At 58.0% G+C, this 16,906-nt stretch overlaps 1 protein-coding gene across 2 annotated transcripts; it reads left to right on the forward strand.

Annotated features, from left to right (window-relative positions):
- Nucleotides 1-5,357: 5,357 nt before the first annotated feature.
- Nucleotides 5,358-14,776, forward strand: LOC144724218 (prostaglandin G/H synthase 2-like). Of its 2 annotated transcripts, none has more exons than XM_078603158.1 (10): nt 5,358-5,675; nt 6,946-7,062; nt 8,543-8,686; nt 9,011-9,154; nt 9,977-10,158; nt 10,758-10,841; nt 11,185-11,431; nt 11,801-12,087; nt 12,605-12,752; nt 13,486-14,776. In XM_078603158.1, the coding sequence occupies exons 1-10, from the start codon at nt 5,423-5,425 to the stop codon at nt 14,064-14,066; spliced, it is 2,187 nt and encodes a 728-aa protein (XP_078459284.1). In that variant the 5' UTR covers nt 5,358-5,422; the 3' UTR covers nt 14,067-14,776. The 2 variants fall into 2 exon arrangements, with proteins under 2 accessions (XP_078459284.1, XP_078459285.1); XM_078603159.1 differs by lacking the exon at nt 5,358-5,675 and adding an exon at nt 5,703-6,126.
- The last annotated feature ends 2,130 nt before the right edge of the window (nt 14,777-16,906 follow it).

Here is a 16,906-nt window from a genome sequence, read left to right on the forward strand (position 1 = left end):
TGGGGGGCGGAGATCGGGGGAGGGGGGTTGGGGGTCTGGGGGGCGGAGATCGGGGGAGGGGGGTTGGGGGTCTGGGGGGCGGAGATCGGGGGAGGGGGGTTGGGGGTCTGGGGGGCGGAGATCGGGGGAGGGGGTTGGGGGTCTTGGGGGCGGAGATCGGGGGAGGGAGTTGGGGGTCTGGGGGCGGAGATCGGGGGAGGGGGGTTGGGGGTCTGGGGGGCGGAGATCGGGGGAGGGGGGTTGGGGGTCTGGGGGTCTGGGGGGCGGAGATCGGGGAAGGGAGTTGGGGGTCTGGGGGCGGAGATCGGGGGAGGGGGGTTGGGGTCTGGGGGGCAGAGATCGGAGGAGAGGGGCTCAGATCAAAAGTGAGGGGTTGCGGATCAGGGGTCTGTAGAAACTGAGGGGTCTGAAAATGTGATCAGGGGATTCAGGGTCTGGGAATCGGGGAGTTCTGGGGGGAGGGGGACCAAGGGAATATAGAGCAGGGGTCCGAGAATTGGGGATGAGGGGTCTGAGGAATTTGGACAACAGGGGTCTGAGGATCGGGGATCTGGGGACTGGTGAACAGGGATCAGGGGTCCGGAGGAACTGGGGTGTAAGGATTCGGGGTATGAGGACCAGGGGTCAAGGGTGCGGGTTCTGAGTCGAGTGGAGGTCGCGGGCGTGAGGAGCGCTGCTGAGGCTGTGCGGCGCCAGTGCGGGGTGCAGGGTGTCGGCGAGGCGCCTCCCCTGACGCCGACCATCACCAACCACGACCAATCCACTGCTGGATGAAGGCCTCCCCGTGCCCGCCCGCCGCTTGGCGACGCGACCCTTGGGGCCCGGGCAGGGGGCGCCGAGTCCGGGGACGTCTCCTTGGGCTTCGTCAACACCACGGCCCCCCCTCCTCCTCCCCCTCCTCCTCATCCTCCTCCTCCTCGTGCTCCGCCATCAACTCCCCCACCAAGCATTGAACTCGCATGGCCGTTGCGCTTCCGTCACGATCGACCCAGAACCACGATCTGCACTTGCGCTGGAGGAATCCGCGGAGCTGTAAAGCTCTTTCTCACAGAGGTCCAGTCGAGGCGGGTCAGACGGGTGAAGTCATCCCGAAGCCCGCGATGCAACAATCCACGAGTTGTGTCACATCACCCATCACATCACCCATCACTTACACATCACTTACACATCGCCCATCACACATCACTTACACATCACCCATCACTTACACATCACCCATCACATCACCCATCACTTACACATCACCCATCACATCACCCATCACATCACCCATCACATCACCCATCACTTACACATCACTTACACATCACATCACCCATTACTTACACATCACTTACACATCACCCATCACATCACCCATCACTTACACATCACTTACACATCACCCATCACTTACACATCACCCATCATATCACCCATCAATTACACATCACCCATCACTTACACATCACTTACACATCACATCACCCATCACCTATACATCACATCGCCCATCACCGTGGCGAGACTGCTCTGGTCACCTGACGCGTGCAGGGCTTTCCTACAACATCGTCATCTCTGTCAACGTCATCGGTTATCAATGTGATCGCAATTTGCGTCATGATCATCTTCACCACCATCATCAACCATCAGCATCTCTCCACCTGTTGGGGGTGCGTCTTATACTCCAGTAGCCGTGCGTGGCCAGCGCTGTGACTTCGCTGACACCGTACACGAGTGTGGGGGGGGGGCGTCTTCATTTCTTAATTTCCAGAGCACCTCATAGCCCGCAAACCACGGCATAAGTCCTCGACCCAGGGCAAGAGAAGGCCAGAGGCCAGGTGGTGGTGGAGACTGACGCCGCATTTCGTGGTCTCTCCGTGTGAGTCTGTGGCTTCGTATAAGTCGATGAGACTGATTGAGTCAATGGCTCTCTGTGTGAGTATGGGGGTCTATCTGTGAAACTATGATTCTCCGTGAGTCTGTGGCTCTGTGTGAGTCTCTATGTCCCTGTTCGATTCTGTAGGTCTGTGTGTTTGTCTATGGGTTTCTCTGTGAGTCTATGGATCTCTATGCGAGTCTGACAACGGGCAGAGACGGTGTGTGCGGACTATTCGGACAGGTCCCGTGCACCAGAAACTGCGGAATCCGGCGGAGGGGTACCAATCGATGCCAATAAAGCGTGTGGTCGCATCAGCAATCTTGGCCACTATGGCATCTTCATCGTTCTGCCTCTCTCGGGAAAACAACCCCTTTGTGATGTATTACATAATACTGGGTGAGAACGTAGGGTCCCTCGGTCCGCGCCCCATGGTCATCTTCAAGTAAAATCTTGAGTGCCTGCGATCACTCACAGATCGCTATCAGCTGGGGCCCTTCATTGACAGGCAAATGCGTGTGCGTCTCGCTCCTTTGCACACTCCCCGGGCAGGTGGCGGCGCTAGGAGACTACTGCGGGAGAGAGAGAGAGACACGCACACACGTGGGGACATGTGGGGCAGACATGGGAGAGAGCAGAGCAGGCGTGCGTGCGTGCGTGCGATGGTGCCAGGTGTGGGCCTTGGGCAGTGCTGTGTAACCACAGAAGCTGTGTTATGGTCTCAGATGTGTGATGATGATGCCAGGTGTGTGATGGTCCCAGGTGTGTGATCATGATGCCAGGTGTGCGATGATCTCAGGTGCGTGATGATGTATGTAGAACTTCATTCGCACCGAATGTAGACAACCGAGCTAATCGGAGGTAATGATGCCAGGTGTGATGGTCTCAGGTGAGTGGAATCACGGCAGGTGTGTGTGTGTATGTGTGACGCTGCGCTGACGGTGATGCACAAGCACAGATAATAACAAAAGAAAGCAACACATTCCTCAATAAAAACGTTTCGGCCAACGGTTCTTCTTCACAGCATAAATATAGAGGCCAAAGACATTGAATAATAGACTGCGCTACGCACCATAAGGTCCTGTGGGGCATGTGATGACATCGCGTGTGATGGCTCTTGGGGTATGAGATGACGACACGTGTGCTCCACCCCAGGTGTGCTCCACCCCAGGTGTGCTCCACCCCAGGTGTGCTCCACCTCCAGGTGTGTCTCACACCAGGTGTTCCCCACCCCAGGTGTTCCCCACTCCAGGTGTGCTCCAGCCCAGGTGTGCTCCACCCCAGGTGTGCTCCACTTCCAGGTGTGCTCCACCCCAAGTTTGCTCCACCCCAGGTGTGTCTCACACCAGGTGTTCCCCACCCCAGGTGTGTTCCACCTCCAGGTGTGTTCCACCTCCAGGTGTGCTCCACCCCAGGTGTGCTCCACCTCCAGGTGTGCTCCACCCCAGGTGTGTTCCACCTCCAGGTGTGCTCCACCTCCAGGTGTGCTCCACCCCAAGTGTGTTCCACCTCCAGGTGTGCTCCACCCCAGGTGTGTTCCACCTCCAGGTTTGCTCCACCCCAGGTGTGTTCCACCTTCCGGTGTGTTCCACCCCAGGTGTTCCCCACCCCAGGTGTGTCTCACACCAGGTGTGCTCCACCTCCAGGTGTGTTCCACCCCAGGAGCGTTCCACTCGATGTAAATGTATGCTGCGCCACGCGGGGATTCTTAAATCCACATCAAAGCATTCCGACAATCTGATGAATCTCCACGACTCACTGGGCGCCTTCATCCTGAGTGCCCTCTTTCATCTCCTACAGACACCAAGTGCGTGACACCTGAACGGACGGGGTGAAGGTGGGGGGCGGGGGGCAGTAAGGGAGGGGAGGTTAGAGAACTCAACACTCGCAGAGGAATGTGACACACATCCTCGCACACACACGCTGACACACACACAGGAAGTGCAGGTGAGATACACAAAGGTCCCCCGTACAGCTTTTAACGGCTTGTTGGGACAAGTGTTGTTCACGGACATCAATGAAGGCCAGCACCGCACACGAGGTGGGTGGTCAAATCACGCCCGACCGCCTTTGTCTCTCTCGTCGCACTCGTTTGAGACTGAGTCGATCTAGGGGAGGCGCAGGATCGGTTCAGATAATCGTCACTGGGTGTTGGCCGTGAGCGGACATTGAACTCGGGTCGCCAGGTTCGTAGCGCAGCGTCGCGCGAACCGCTGCGGAATTTTACCCGCACACACGGGACGGAGGGGAGGGGGCGGGGAGGGAGGGAACAGGAGGAGAGAGGGGGGGGGTGGTCGGAGGGGAGGGGCGGAAGAAAACGGGAGGAGAGAGGGGGGGGACGGAGGGGAGGGGCGGGAGGGAACAGGAGGAGAGAGGGGGGGGGGTGGTCGGAGGGGAGGGGCGGAAGAAAACGGGAGGAGAGAGGGGGGGGACGGAGGGGAGGGGGGAATCACTCCCCCTTTGAGAAACAGGAGGAGTCGTTGCGGAGGATGGAATATTTTGGGAATGACCGGAGAATGTTTGGGGGGGAGGGGTTGGGGGGGGGAATCCGATTAGCTATGCAGCTCATTTTCACATGTGTCCAGTAGGGGAGGGTTGTAAAGTTACGAACAATAAAAAAAACGATAGGAGTGCAAAGTTTAGGAAAGGTAAGCCAAAAACAAAAAAGTAAACAGACATACCTAAAGTGTATAAGTTCAAATCGGATAAGTACATCAATTGTCAAGCATGGGCAAGGCCTACGACAGCAGCAGTGGATGATGGGACCGCGATGGTGGCAGGTGGGTGGCTGCGGTGGATGTGAGCGTGTGGCGGGCGGTGGCGAGCGGGGAGGGCGTGGGTCGTGGGTGCCGGCAGAGGGGCCCGTGTGACCGCGGGGCGGGAGGCGGGCGGAAGGCGGGAGGCGGGGCGGGAGCGCATAGCCGCGGGCTGGGTCTCAGCACAGACGGAACTTTCCACGGCATTTTAATAAAGAGAAAGTTTCACTTAATTAGATGCCTCAGGTGGCACGCGAGACTTTCACACACACAAGCAAAGAGAACGATCCCCCATATAGCACCGATAGATTGGTGTGGCCAGCACCACGCCCAGGCCGCCTTTGTGTCCCAAGTGACGATGTGTTAACACATCGCACCAATTAATAATACTCTGTGGTCGAGGAGAAAACCCACGACCCGATCTCATATTCGCTGTCACTGTTCTTTGTCGTGAGCAGCGCGCTACCCACGGCGCCACCCACCGCTGCCCCACCTGTGAGACACACAACACAGGTGAGAGTCATCGGTCGGTCGCTACGGGAGACGAAAACATTGTTGATAGAAGGCGAACCACATCAAAACCTCCCGCAATCACCGCAGACTGTGAGAACCGCCGCTCGCCCCCCCTCCACCCCGCATGCCTCCCCCCCTCCACCCCCCATGCCCCCCCCTCCACTCCGCCTGCCTCCCCCCCTCCACCCCGCCTGCCCCCCTCCCCCGGCCCGGCGGGAGCGGCTCCGTGACGCGAGGCCGCCGTGACTCAGGGGACTTCCGCCGCGCGTCGCCTGGCGACTGAAGATAAAAGGGGATGGCGATAACTTGGACGGCAGAGGAGATCGCAGAGAGAAGCAGCAGCAGCAACAGAAGAGGAGGAGGAGAGAGTGAAACATTTCGAGAGGGTGAATATCGAGAGGTCGAGGAGAATCTCGGGGCGGTGTCGCTGGTTGGAGTCGGCGAGGCGGAGACGCGTCGCGTGCGCATGAAGACTCGAGTCATGAGGACTCTGCTGCTGCTGGCCCTGCTGGCGCTGTCACCGTCGCTGTTGCTTTCTGCACAAGCAGGTGAGGGTGTCCCCTTGCTCCAACCTTGACCGTCGTCACCACCATTGTCATCGTGGTCATCGTGGTCATCGTGTCATCATCATCGTGTCATCATCACCGTGGTCATCATCGTCATCGTGTCATCATCATCGTGGTCATCGTGGTCGTTGTTATCGTGTCATCATCATCGTGGTCGTTGTCATCCTGTCACCATCATCGTTGCCATCGTGTCATCATCATCACCGTGATCACCGCGGTCACCGTGTCATCATCATCGTGGTCATCCCCATAATCAGCATTCGCGATTCTCGTCTGTTGAGCAACTGTCGCGTAATGCGTTGCAAAAACTCCTCTGCCCACACTCGGGACCGCATCTTCCTGAATTACCACACCACCATCACCACACCAAAATCATTCATGCTCTCTTCGCTCTTGCTGATGTGTTCACATTTCGCGCCGTGTTTATCCCTGTGTCCGTGTGTGTCCGTGTGTGTGTCCGTGTGTGTGTCCCTGTGTGTCCCTGTGTGTCCGTGTGTGTCCCTGTGTGTGTCCGTGTGTGTCTCTGTGTGTCCGTCCGTGTGTGTCCGTGTGTGTCCCTGTTTGTACGTGTGTCCCTGTGTGTGTCTGTGTGTGTCTGTGTGTGTCCCTGTGTATGTCCCTGTGTGTCTCTGTGTGTCCCTGTGTGTCCCTGTGTGTCTCTGTGTGTCCCTGTGTGTGTCCCTGTGTGTCCCTGTGTGTGTGTGTGTGTCCCTGTGTATGTCCGTGTGTGTCTCTGTGTGGGTCCCTGTTTCTATGTGTGTCCCTGTGTGTCTCTGTGTGTCCCTGTGTGTGTCCCTGTGTGTGTCTCTGTGTGTCCCTGTGTGTGTCCCTGTGTGTCTGTGTGTCCCTGTGTGTGTCTGTGTGTGTCTCTGTGTGTCCGTGTGTGTGTCTGGGTGCTTTTTGTGTGGCTGCAGTTCGCGCACGCACCAAGCAGCGAACTCCTGACAGCTGAATTCGATACCCAGCCAGGGCTCATATCAGTAGCGAGTGGCGTCAAAATTCGTGCGGTGCCACCCCTAGGTCGACTCAGCTTTACATTATAACATATGGTGCTCTAAAAACTTCAGCACTGGAGAAAAGATACAAAGGCGGCCGACCGTGGTCTTAACCAAGCCCCCCCCCATCCCTCATAGGTGCGTCCTGCCGACCTTCAAATGTGCTTGCTTAATAGCACTTGCCCCAACAGTCTGATCAGGCTGTGCGTGGGATCTGTGTATGTAACTAGAGCGCGTGCGTGTGCGTGTGTCTACAGCGAACCTGTGCTGCGGGAACCCGTGCCAGAACCGGGGCGTGTGCTCCACGGTCGGGTTCGACCGCTACGAGTGCGACTGCACCAGAACCGGCTTCTACGGGGACAACTGCACCACGCGTGAGTGCCTGCGAGTGTCACCACCACCATCGCCGCCACCACCACCATCGCCGCCACCACCACCATCACAGCCACCACCACAGCCACCACCACCATCACAGCCATCACCATCGCCACCACCACCATCGCCACCACCACCACAGCCACCATCGCCGCCATCACCACCATCACAGCCACCACCATCACAGCCGCCACCACCACAGCCGCCACCACCACAGCCGCCACCACCACAGCCGCCATCACCACCACCACAGCCGCCATCACCACCACCACAGCCGCCATCACCACCACCACAGCCGCCATCACCACCACCACAGCCGCCATCACCACCATCACAGCCGCCATCACCACCATCACAGCCGCCATCACCACCATCACAGCCGCCATCACCACCATCACAGCCGCCATCACCACCATCACAGCCGCCATCACCACCATCACAGCCGCCATCACCACCATCACAGCCGCCATCACCACCATCACAGCCGCCATCACCACCATCACAGCCGCCATCACCACCATCACAGCCGCCATCACCACCATCACAGCCGCCATCACCACCATCACAGCCGCCATCACCACCATCACAGCCGCCATCACCACCATCACAGCCGCCATCACCACCATCACAGCCGCCATCACCACCATCACAGCCGCCATCACCACCATCACAGCCGCCATCACCACCATCACAGCCGCCATCACCACCATCACAGCCGCCATCACCACCATCACAGCCGCCATCACCACCATCACAGCCGCCATCACCACCATCACAGCCGCCATCACCACCATCACAGCCGCCATCACCACCATCACAGCCGCCATCACCACCATCACAGCCGCCATCACCACCATCACAGCCGCCATCACCACCATCACAGCCGCCATCACCACCATCACAGCCGCCATCACCACCATCACAGCCGCCATCACCACCATCACAGCCGCCATCACCACCATCACAGCCGCCATCACCACCATCACAGCCGCCATCACCACCATCACAGCCGCCATCACCACCATCACAGCCGCCATCACCACCATCACAGCCGCCATCACCACCATCACAGCCGCCATCACCACCATCACAGCCGCCATCACCACCATCACAGCCGCCATCACCACCATCACAGCCGCCATCACCACCATCACAGCCGCCATCACCACCATCACAGCCGCCATCACCACCATCACAGCCGCCATCACCACCATCACAGCCGCCATCACCACCATCACAGCCGCCATCACCACCATCACAGCCGCCATCACCACCATCACAGCCGCCATCACCACCATCACAGCCGCCATCACCACCATCACAGCCGCCATCACCACCATCACAGCCGCCACCACCACCATCGCCACCACCACCACCATCGCCACCACCACCACCGCCACCACCACCACCACCACCATCGCCACCACCTCCGTGTGTCGACTCCGCTAACCCTAAGCACCCCGTGCGCCCCGTGCCCAGCCGAGCTGTGGACCGCGGTGAAGATGGCCCTCAAGCCGAGCCCGGAGTCCGTGCACCACCTCCTCACGCACTTCCCCGGCGCGTGGCGCCTCGTCAACGGCGTGCCCTTCCTGCGCGATGCCATCATGCGCTACGTGCTCATGTGTAAGTGCCAACAACAGCAGCAGCATGGACAGTCTCAGCAGCAGTACAACGATAAGCAACAGCATGATCAGTATTGTCATCATCAGCAGCGTAATAAGCAGCAGCAGCAGCATTCATCAGTCATCCACCGACACCACCACCACGATCGTCATCATCAGCGTGAGCAGAAGTAGCAGTATCACGAGCAAGGGCAGAGGCAGCAAAGTTACCGTCAGCATCGTGGGAGAATTCCCAAGTCTCTAGGAGGAGGGACGGGGGGATCTGTGTTTTACCGAGTGCGTGTCTGTGTGTCTCTGTCTTGTGTGTCTGCGTGTGCGCGCTCAGCTCGCTCCACGCTCGTGCCCAGCCCGCCCACGTACAACGCGCGCTACGGCTACAAGTCGTGGGAGTCGTACTCCAACGTGAGCTACTTCACGCGCGTGCTGCCGCCCGTGCCCGAGGACTGCCCCACGCCCATGGGGGTGGCCGGTACGTGGGGACGTCGCCCAGCCGCGCTCGACCACGGCCACTGCTCCTGAACTCTGAACCCAAAACCTGCCCTTCGACCTCTCGAGCCTGCTCACCTTAGTTTAGAACTAGAGAGCACCTTAGCTCAAGGCGCTTTGCGGAGTTTAAAAGCGGTAACCAGAAAAAGAGAATGATTGAGATGACGGGGGCAGTGCAAGGGCCGAGGGATGAGTGACCGTAACAGAGGGCACGTGGGGGTCACGGAAGGGCTATAGGGGAGGGACAGGACGGAGTGGAGGGGCGAGAGGAAGGGAAACCCGAACAGTGGTCCTAAACCCTGAACCCGAACCCCGGACCTATCCCCTAACTCTGAATTCCAGCGCTCATCCCAATCTTAGCGGTGTCATCGGGGGCTTCATGTATCACTGAGTGTCTTTAGTTATCACTAGTGGACGAGAATAGTTTGGCACAAGACTCGTAGCCACAACCACAGTGTGCGGCGGAGCTATACTGGATGTGGTGTGCAGTCTGCAGAAATATTATCCACGCTACTAAAATTTATCAAATTAAACATTGTAGCGTTGCGTAAACTAATAACAATGTTGTTGTTCTACTTTCATTTGTAATCTCTCACTGTACAGTACACCAAATATCCCCTGTACAGTCGTTAACAGAATGTTAGGGCAAGTGTTGTTAGGGAGAACCTTTTGAGGCCGGTACACCATATGGAGGGGTTGGGTGGCCAGCATACGCCCAGCCGCCTTTGTCTCCCCAGTGCGGATGTTTTGTACTCACTGCACCAGGTACTCATTTAACCGCTGCCCCCCCCCTCCCCCGCCCCAGGCAAGGCCCAGCTGCCCGACGCGCAGGAGTTGGCAGAGCGCTTCTTCCGGCGCCGCCGCTTCGTGCCGGACCCCCAGGGGAGCAACCTCATGTTCGCCTTCTTCGCGCAGCACTTCACCCACCAGTTCTTCAAGACGGACTTCAAGAAGGGGCCCGAGTTCACCCGCGCGCTGGGACACGGGGTGCGTGGGGCCGCTCGCTGTCACTGACGCGCTCCGCACTCACGCACTTTGCACACCGCACACACCACACACTCCGCACACCGCACGCTCCACACTCCACACACCACACACTCCACACACCACACACTCCACACACCACACACTCCACACACCGCATGCTCCACACACTCCACACACTCCACACACACCACACATACTCCGCACACGCATGCTCCACACACCACGCACACCACGCACACCACACGCTCCGCACTCGACTAGAGTCGCGACGTCGCGGCTCCGGGGGTTCAGGCTGCCGCTTTGTCCGCCACGCGACGAGCTCACAGTGGCAGGGTGGGTGGGTAGGCACTGCACTCTGTCGTGCGTGGAACAGAGGTCGCTTGACGAAGAAGGGATCTCGGAGGTAGCTCTGTCATATCCACTTCCACGGGCCATTCTCTAACGACACGGACGAGGTTGCGCTGCTCAGCAAGAGCTCCGAGTGGATTCCGCATCTCATGTCGGGGTCAGATTGATGGTGGGTGGTGATGGTGATGTGACAATGATGATGTTACAATGATGTGATGGTGATACACTAATGATGATGGTGTCTCCCACAGGTGGATCTGAGCCACGTGTACGGAGACTCGCTCGAGACCCAACACCAGCTGCGTCTTTTCAAGGACGGGAAGTTGAAGTTCCAGGTGAGAACTCGTGCCGTCCACACACGCACGTGTAAACGCACATGCGCTAACCGCTGTGCCGCTGCGCCACCACCCTGCGCCACCACGTCACGGATTACAGGGCTCCCGGGTGGCTGTGGAGGCCGTTGCTGATGACGTGGGAAGTCGCGACGGCAGCCAGGGGATCTTGGGGACTGGGGGGACGTTAAGTGAGCACACGGGGAGTAGACGGAGAGTCGCGATGTGGTGACAACTGAGGCTCACCCCTTCTCTCTCCTCTCTCCCCCTCTCCTTCCTCCATCTCCCCCATCCTCCCCTCCATCTCTCCCACCACCGCCGCCGCCGCCACCCCGTTGCCCCGCAGGTGATCGATGGGCAGGTGTACCCGCCGAGCGTGGAGGAGGCGCGGGTGGCCATGATGTACCCGGAGCACGTGCCGGCACGGGCGCGCTTCGCCGTGGGCCACGAAAGCTTTGGCCTCGTGCCGGGCCTCATGATGTTCTCCACGCTGTGGCTGCGCGAGCACAACCGCGTGTGCGCCATCCTGAGGGAGGACCACCCCGAGTGGGACGACGAACGCCTCTTCCAGACGGCCAGGCTCGTGCTCATCGGTGAGTGGGGAGGGGTGGGGAGGGGGGGAGGGGGGTCGGGGGGGAGGGGGGCGCAGTGGCTGGGGCGCTGCACTTTGAACCCGGCGAGGCGAGTTTCGACTCCTGCTCGCAGCCACCAACGCCAGTCCCGGGCTTCCCCTTGGTCGACGCAACCTTTAATGAGAACATCAGCACCGGGTAGACCAAGGTGGCCCGGCGTGGTGCTGGCCACAACCACCCCCTGGCGTGTCGTTTCGGCCTTCATAGGTGCTCACAAACAGGACTTGCCCCAACAGTCCGATTCAGGGCTCAACACATTTGAAAGGCCACCCCCAGCGGCAGCTGCCTTCGAATAACCTCCCCGCTCTTCCCCCTCCTCCCACCGCGCAGGCCAGACCATTAAGATCGTGATCGAGGACTACGTGCAGCACCTGAGCGGCTACCACTTCCGGCTCAAGTTCGACCCCGAGCTCCTGTTCCGCGAGAACTTCCAGTACCGCAACCGCATCGCTGCCGAGTTCAACCACCTGTACCACTGGCACCCGCTGATGCCCGACGCGTTCGCCCTGCAGGGACGCGTCGTGCGCTACCCCCAGTTCCTCTTCAACAACTCCGTGCTGCTGGAGCACGGAGTGGAGGGCCTCGTCGACTCGTTCGCTCGTCAGCAGGCCGGGCGGGTGAGTGCCACCCTGGGGCGGGGGGCTGGGTGGGGGGGCTGGGGAGGGGGGGGGTCTGGGTGGAGGCGGGGGGGGGGGGTCTGGGTGGAAGAGGGGAGGGGGGAGATGGACGTGGCGACTCAATTGGCGGGGAGGTTCCGATCGCAGGAGCCACACTCGTGAAAGCCACTGGAGCGATGATGGGAGGTGGGGCGGGGAGGGAGGTAGGAGAGGTGGGGGAAGAGGGAGTGGGGGGCTTCACTCAGCGGGGTGGGGGGGGCGTTGAGAGCTATCGGCCGGAGCCGCGTAGAGCGGGGATAGGCGTCGTTATCGGCCATGATCAATCCACTGCTAGACGGTCGCTTTGAACCCCCTGGCACCAGTCCACGAGCTGATTTCATTGCTCCATCTCAGCAGTGAATGTACACTCTGGGATGGTTTCGGATGTCGTACACGTTGCGGTTTATGCCCCCCCCCTCAACACTTGCCATACTGACACTGACCTCTGCGCCCTCCCGTCCGTGTTTGTCTCCCTCAGATCGGAGGGGGTAAGAACATCCACAGCTCCGTGCTGCGAGTGGCCGTGGCCGGGATCAAGCACAGCCGCCAGATGCGCTTCCAGTCGTTCAACGCCTACCGCAGGAGATTCGGCCTCAAGTCCTACCGCTCCTTCGAAGACGTCACCGGTGCGTGCACGCGCACACACGCACACACATACACACACACACACACGAACGCACACAGACACAGACAAAGGTCCCCCATATAGCCTTCAACGGCCTTCTGGGGCAAGGGCTGTCGGCAAGCAGCACCTGTGACGGCCGCTATAGCGCACAAGTGGGCGGTGCGGCCAGCACCATGCCCCGACTGCCTTTGTCTCCCCAGTGCCAGTGTTTAACGCACTGAGTCAAGTGAATAATTCAAGGCTGAGTCGATCTCGGGGAGGTCCTGGACATTCCACCCCAGCATCTCTTTCCCCAAGCTCTTATGATTATAATAATAGCAACGGTAAGCTCACTCAATTCCAGCAACGAGTTTCACTCTCATCTGTTACTACTTTTGTACCAGTGCTGTTCGTTGCTGGCCGCTTGACGTTGTGGCCTCTGGACCCCTGTGCTCGACGATCGTCTTAAATACCAGAACCCATTTCCTCATCGCATGCTGGTCTCACTGCATCGCGCGCTTTCAGATGTGCTTCTGCGACCGTCTGGAACACTGTTCTTGCCAATATTAGGAAGCCACTGGAGCTATGCGCTTTAAAATCGTCTAGCTTATGAACTCATTCTGAAGAACTGCGTTTTGTGTTTAGTTTGTTGTCCTTCCCCCACATCTTCGATTAGCACAGATGGCTATGTATGGTGCAGAATAAATTCTACATACACACACACGAGCCTCATCCTCCTCTTCCCCGCACCGCAGGCGAGACGGAGATGGCCGCGGAGCTGCGCGAGATGTACGGCGACGTGGACGCCCTGGAGCTCTACCCGGGGCTCATCTTGGAACGGCCGCGGCCCGGCGCCATCTTCGGCGAGACGATGGTGGAGATGGGCGCCCCCTTCTCGCTCAAGGGCCTCATGGGGAACCCCATCTGCTCGCCCGAGTACTGGAAGCCCAGCACATTCGGGGGCGCCAGGGCCTTCGAGTTGGTGAACACGGCGTCGCTGCGTGGCCTCGTGTGCCGCAACATCCCGGGGCCCTGCCCCGAGCACGTGTCCTTCCGCGTGCCCGGGGAACTGGGGCCCGACGGGCAATGGCAGCTCGGGGAGGCGCAGCAGTTCCAAGAGGAAGAGAACGAAGATGCGTCGAGCGGGCACGCGCACGGACATGCGCACGGACACGCGCACGGACACGCGCACGGACAAGGATACGAGCACGGGCACGAACACTCGAAGCAGAATAAGACCCGTGGGCGGCCTGCCCCTTCCCCTGCGACCCCTGACCCCGAACCACGTGGAGACGCAGCTGCCCTCGCCGATGGGAAGGGGCGCTCGGATCTATAAAGGCGATTAGGGGGGGGGGAGATTGTACGTATTATATGTGTGTTAAACTTCTTTTGCAGAGTACGTAACCAATCGTGCCCATCGGATGTGCAGGGGAAGGAAAAATATTAAGGCGTGAGAAGTTGTGTTCTTTATTTATTGCCCTATTTATTTGCTCACCGTTGTTGTTAATGATATTTATATTTTCTATGGATTATATAGACGATGTTTGTTCTTCAATGTGTGTAATGAAGAGATGCTGGATAGAGTGTGGGGTGAGTGTGTGGGGCGTGTGTGTTTACGAACTGGCGAGTGTGTGTGTGCGCAGTGTGTCTTTGTTTTGTATCTATACGCGGGCGTGTATTATGTGTGTGTCAAAGTACACCTAGCCTGGCACAAGGGCCGTGGTGACGTCACCGCCACTTCGTGGAGAATGACGATCAATTCTTGAATTGGACCTGAAATGAGCAACTGGTGCGTTTTGTAAACCACATCCGCTTTGGGGAGACAAAGGCGGCCGGGTGTGGTGCTGGCCACCCACGCCGGTCTAACAGCACTTGCCTTGACTGCCTGCCTTTGACGATAAGTGTTATTTCACTCAGACTGGAGCTATTACATCGTATTGTATTTATACTGCATTTGACATAGAGTATTTTTGTAAACATTGTTTTTATATCCGTCCATGAAATGTTGCACGTTGTCAAACGATGAATAAATATCTCCTGTAAGTACATTTCTCGATGTGTGCAATCGACAGCGCCGTGGTGAGCAGGAGGTGGTGATGGTGATCATGTTCACGATGATGATGGTCTTGATGATGTTGGTGACATGATGAGGTTGATAATGATGGTTACGATAGTGGTAATGATTGTGGCAATGGTGATGATGTTGGTGGTGGTGATGATGTTGGTGGTGGTGATGATGATGGTGGTGTCTACAATTCGAGTTGTGGTTGCGGCAGCAGTTACATTGGGGAAGCGAAACGACATGTCTCGGACCGCGTTCGTGAACACAAGGCAGATCTGAAACACGGCAGAACCAATACATCGGCCGTTGCCGATCATTGTTTGTGGGCACACACGAAATAGATTTTTCCAAGACGGAGGTACTCTGCAAACCTACCGGCTACCTTCAGAGATTTGTTTATGAAGCCATCTAGATTTATAAACACAAACACAACTTCAATTGAGAGGATGGGTACAAACTGAGCAATCGGAAGGACGTTATTAACCAGGTAAAGTCTTAACTGACTGTGATGTTTCCATCCTACCTGCCTATGTCAGCTGTTATTTCCGACTCTGTCTCTCTCTCTCTATGCCTCTCTCTTAGATCTCTCATGCTCACATGTCCTTTGGATTGCACTCTCATACTCACATGCCCTTTGGATTGCACCCGTTGGGTTGCACTCATGCCTTTGGATTGCACCATTCTTCTATTTCACTTTAACATGCCAATCTCTCACATTAACATAGCCACTTCCGTGCCCTCGTCGAGGAGGCCGTTCTCCTATCTTACCGTTACATGCTAATTTCTTACATGAACATCACTAGCCCCGGCCACTTCGTTATGACACCTGGGCTACACCCATTTCAAACCTTTTAAAACAGTCTGCCTCAGCAGCAGACCATGCTTTCCCACCTGATGACGGACGCTTGTGTTGCGCCCGAAACGTCGTGATTTATTTTATTTTATACCTACGTGACTTTACCGAAAGAACCAAAGAGTATGATGATGGTGGTGATGATGGTGGTGATGATGATGATGCTCAGACAATCGACTGCTCTCCGCGGCCGTGTCGCCTCACTTCGTGCCAGAGCGATGGATGCCGCTCAGAGTCACTTTCTGTGGCGCTAGGAGATGACCAACGAGCTCCCTGGAGACCCCCACGGAGCGAGCAGCACCGTGTGGGGGAGGGGGCTCCTTCCCGCCCCTCCACGACGGAGCTGCAGTGGCTGCATTTGGCCTCGACAGCGTTAAATGTTCAAAAGCCGTGAGCGTCACGATGCGATTATTGCAAGAGGCGCCGCGATGCGCAGTGCAGCCGAGAGGTGGGATTTTGCCAGACAAATCAAATCTGCTGGGCCCCAACCTGGCTGGCTGCCGGACCCCGCTGGGCTGATGATGTGGCAGCAGAACGTCGCCGAGTCGCAGCGGTCTGCTGCTGCTGCTGCTTCTGCTCAGACGAGCACTGCGGCATTGGTGCCCATCCCCTGTTTACAGTCCTGCACAGCCGATGGTGAAAATGTGACATTCCGATGGTGGGAGCATTTGCCAAATCAATCAGTAACTCACTCACCGACTCATTCACTTGGGAAGTAACTCACTCCCTCATCCACACATTAACCCCATCGCCCATTCACTCGCTCCCCCACCCACCCACTCGGGTTCCCACCTGCTCAAGGTGTGCGACTGTATCCGAGCTGCACCTCGCGTGCCCTGGCCGCCACAACAGGCGCCCGTCAACTCGGGCCCGCAGGCTTCGTCACGACGTCCACACGCCGGCAGGCGCGGCACAGAGGACAGGCAGGGGGTCTGTGACTCGGACCGTGGGAAAGGGAGCGTGGAGCCGCGAAGATGTCACACCCCCCCCCCCAGATTCTTGGCGAGTCTAGGGGGGGGGGCATTAAAAGTCAGTAGCGTCACGTGGTTGACATCGGGGACCCTGGTGCAAGAAATGAATTGAGGAACACTGTCCTCGTGTGAGTCTATGGGTCTCTGTGTGAGTCTATAGGTATCTGTGTGAGTCTATGGGTCTGTGTGAGTCTATGGGTCTCTGTGTGAGTCTATGGGTATCTGTGTGAGTCTCTGGGTATCTGTGTGAGTCTATGGGTCTCTGTGTGAGTCTATGGGTCTCTGTGTGA

This window comes from Lampetra planeri, chromosome 20 (genome assembly GCF_965212315.1).
Source record: "Lampetra planeri chromosome 20, kcLamPlan1.2.h2, whole genome shotgun sequence".
Taxonomy (NCBI): domain Eukaryota; kingdom Metazoa; phylum Chordata; class Hyperoartia; order Petromyzontiformes; family Petromyzontidae; genus Lampetra; species Lampetra planeri.

Excerpts from the sequence above, each read along its gene's own strand:
- LOC144724218 (XM_078603158.1), top strand. The coding sequence starts at position 5,423 with ATGGCGATAACTTGGACGGCAGAGGAGATCGCAGAGAGAAGCAGCAGC. Across the intron at positions 5,676-6,945 it reads GTTGCTTTCTGCACAAGCAG|CGAACCTGTGCTGCGGGAAC; the intron begins GTGAGGGTGTCC and ends GTGTGTCTACAG. Across the intron at positions 12,088-12,604 it reads CTCGTCAGCAGGCCGGGCGG|ATCGGAGGGGGTAAGAACAT; the intron begins GTGAGTGCCACC and ends TGTCTCCCTCAG.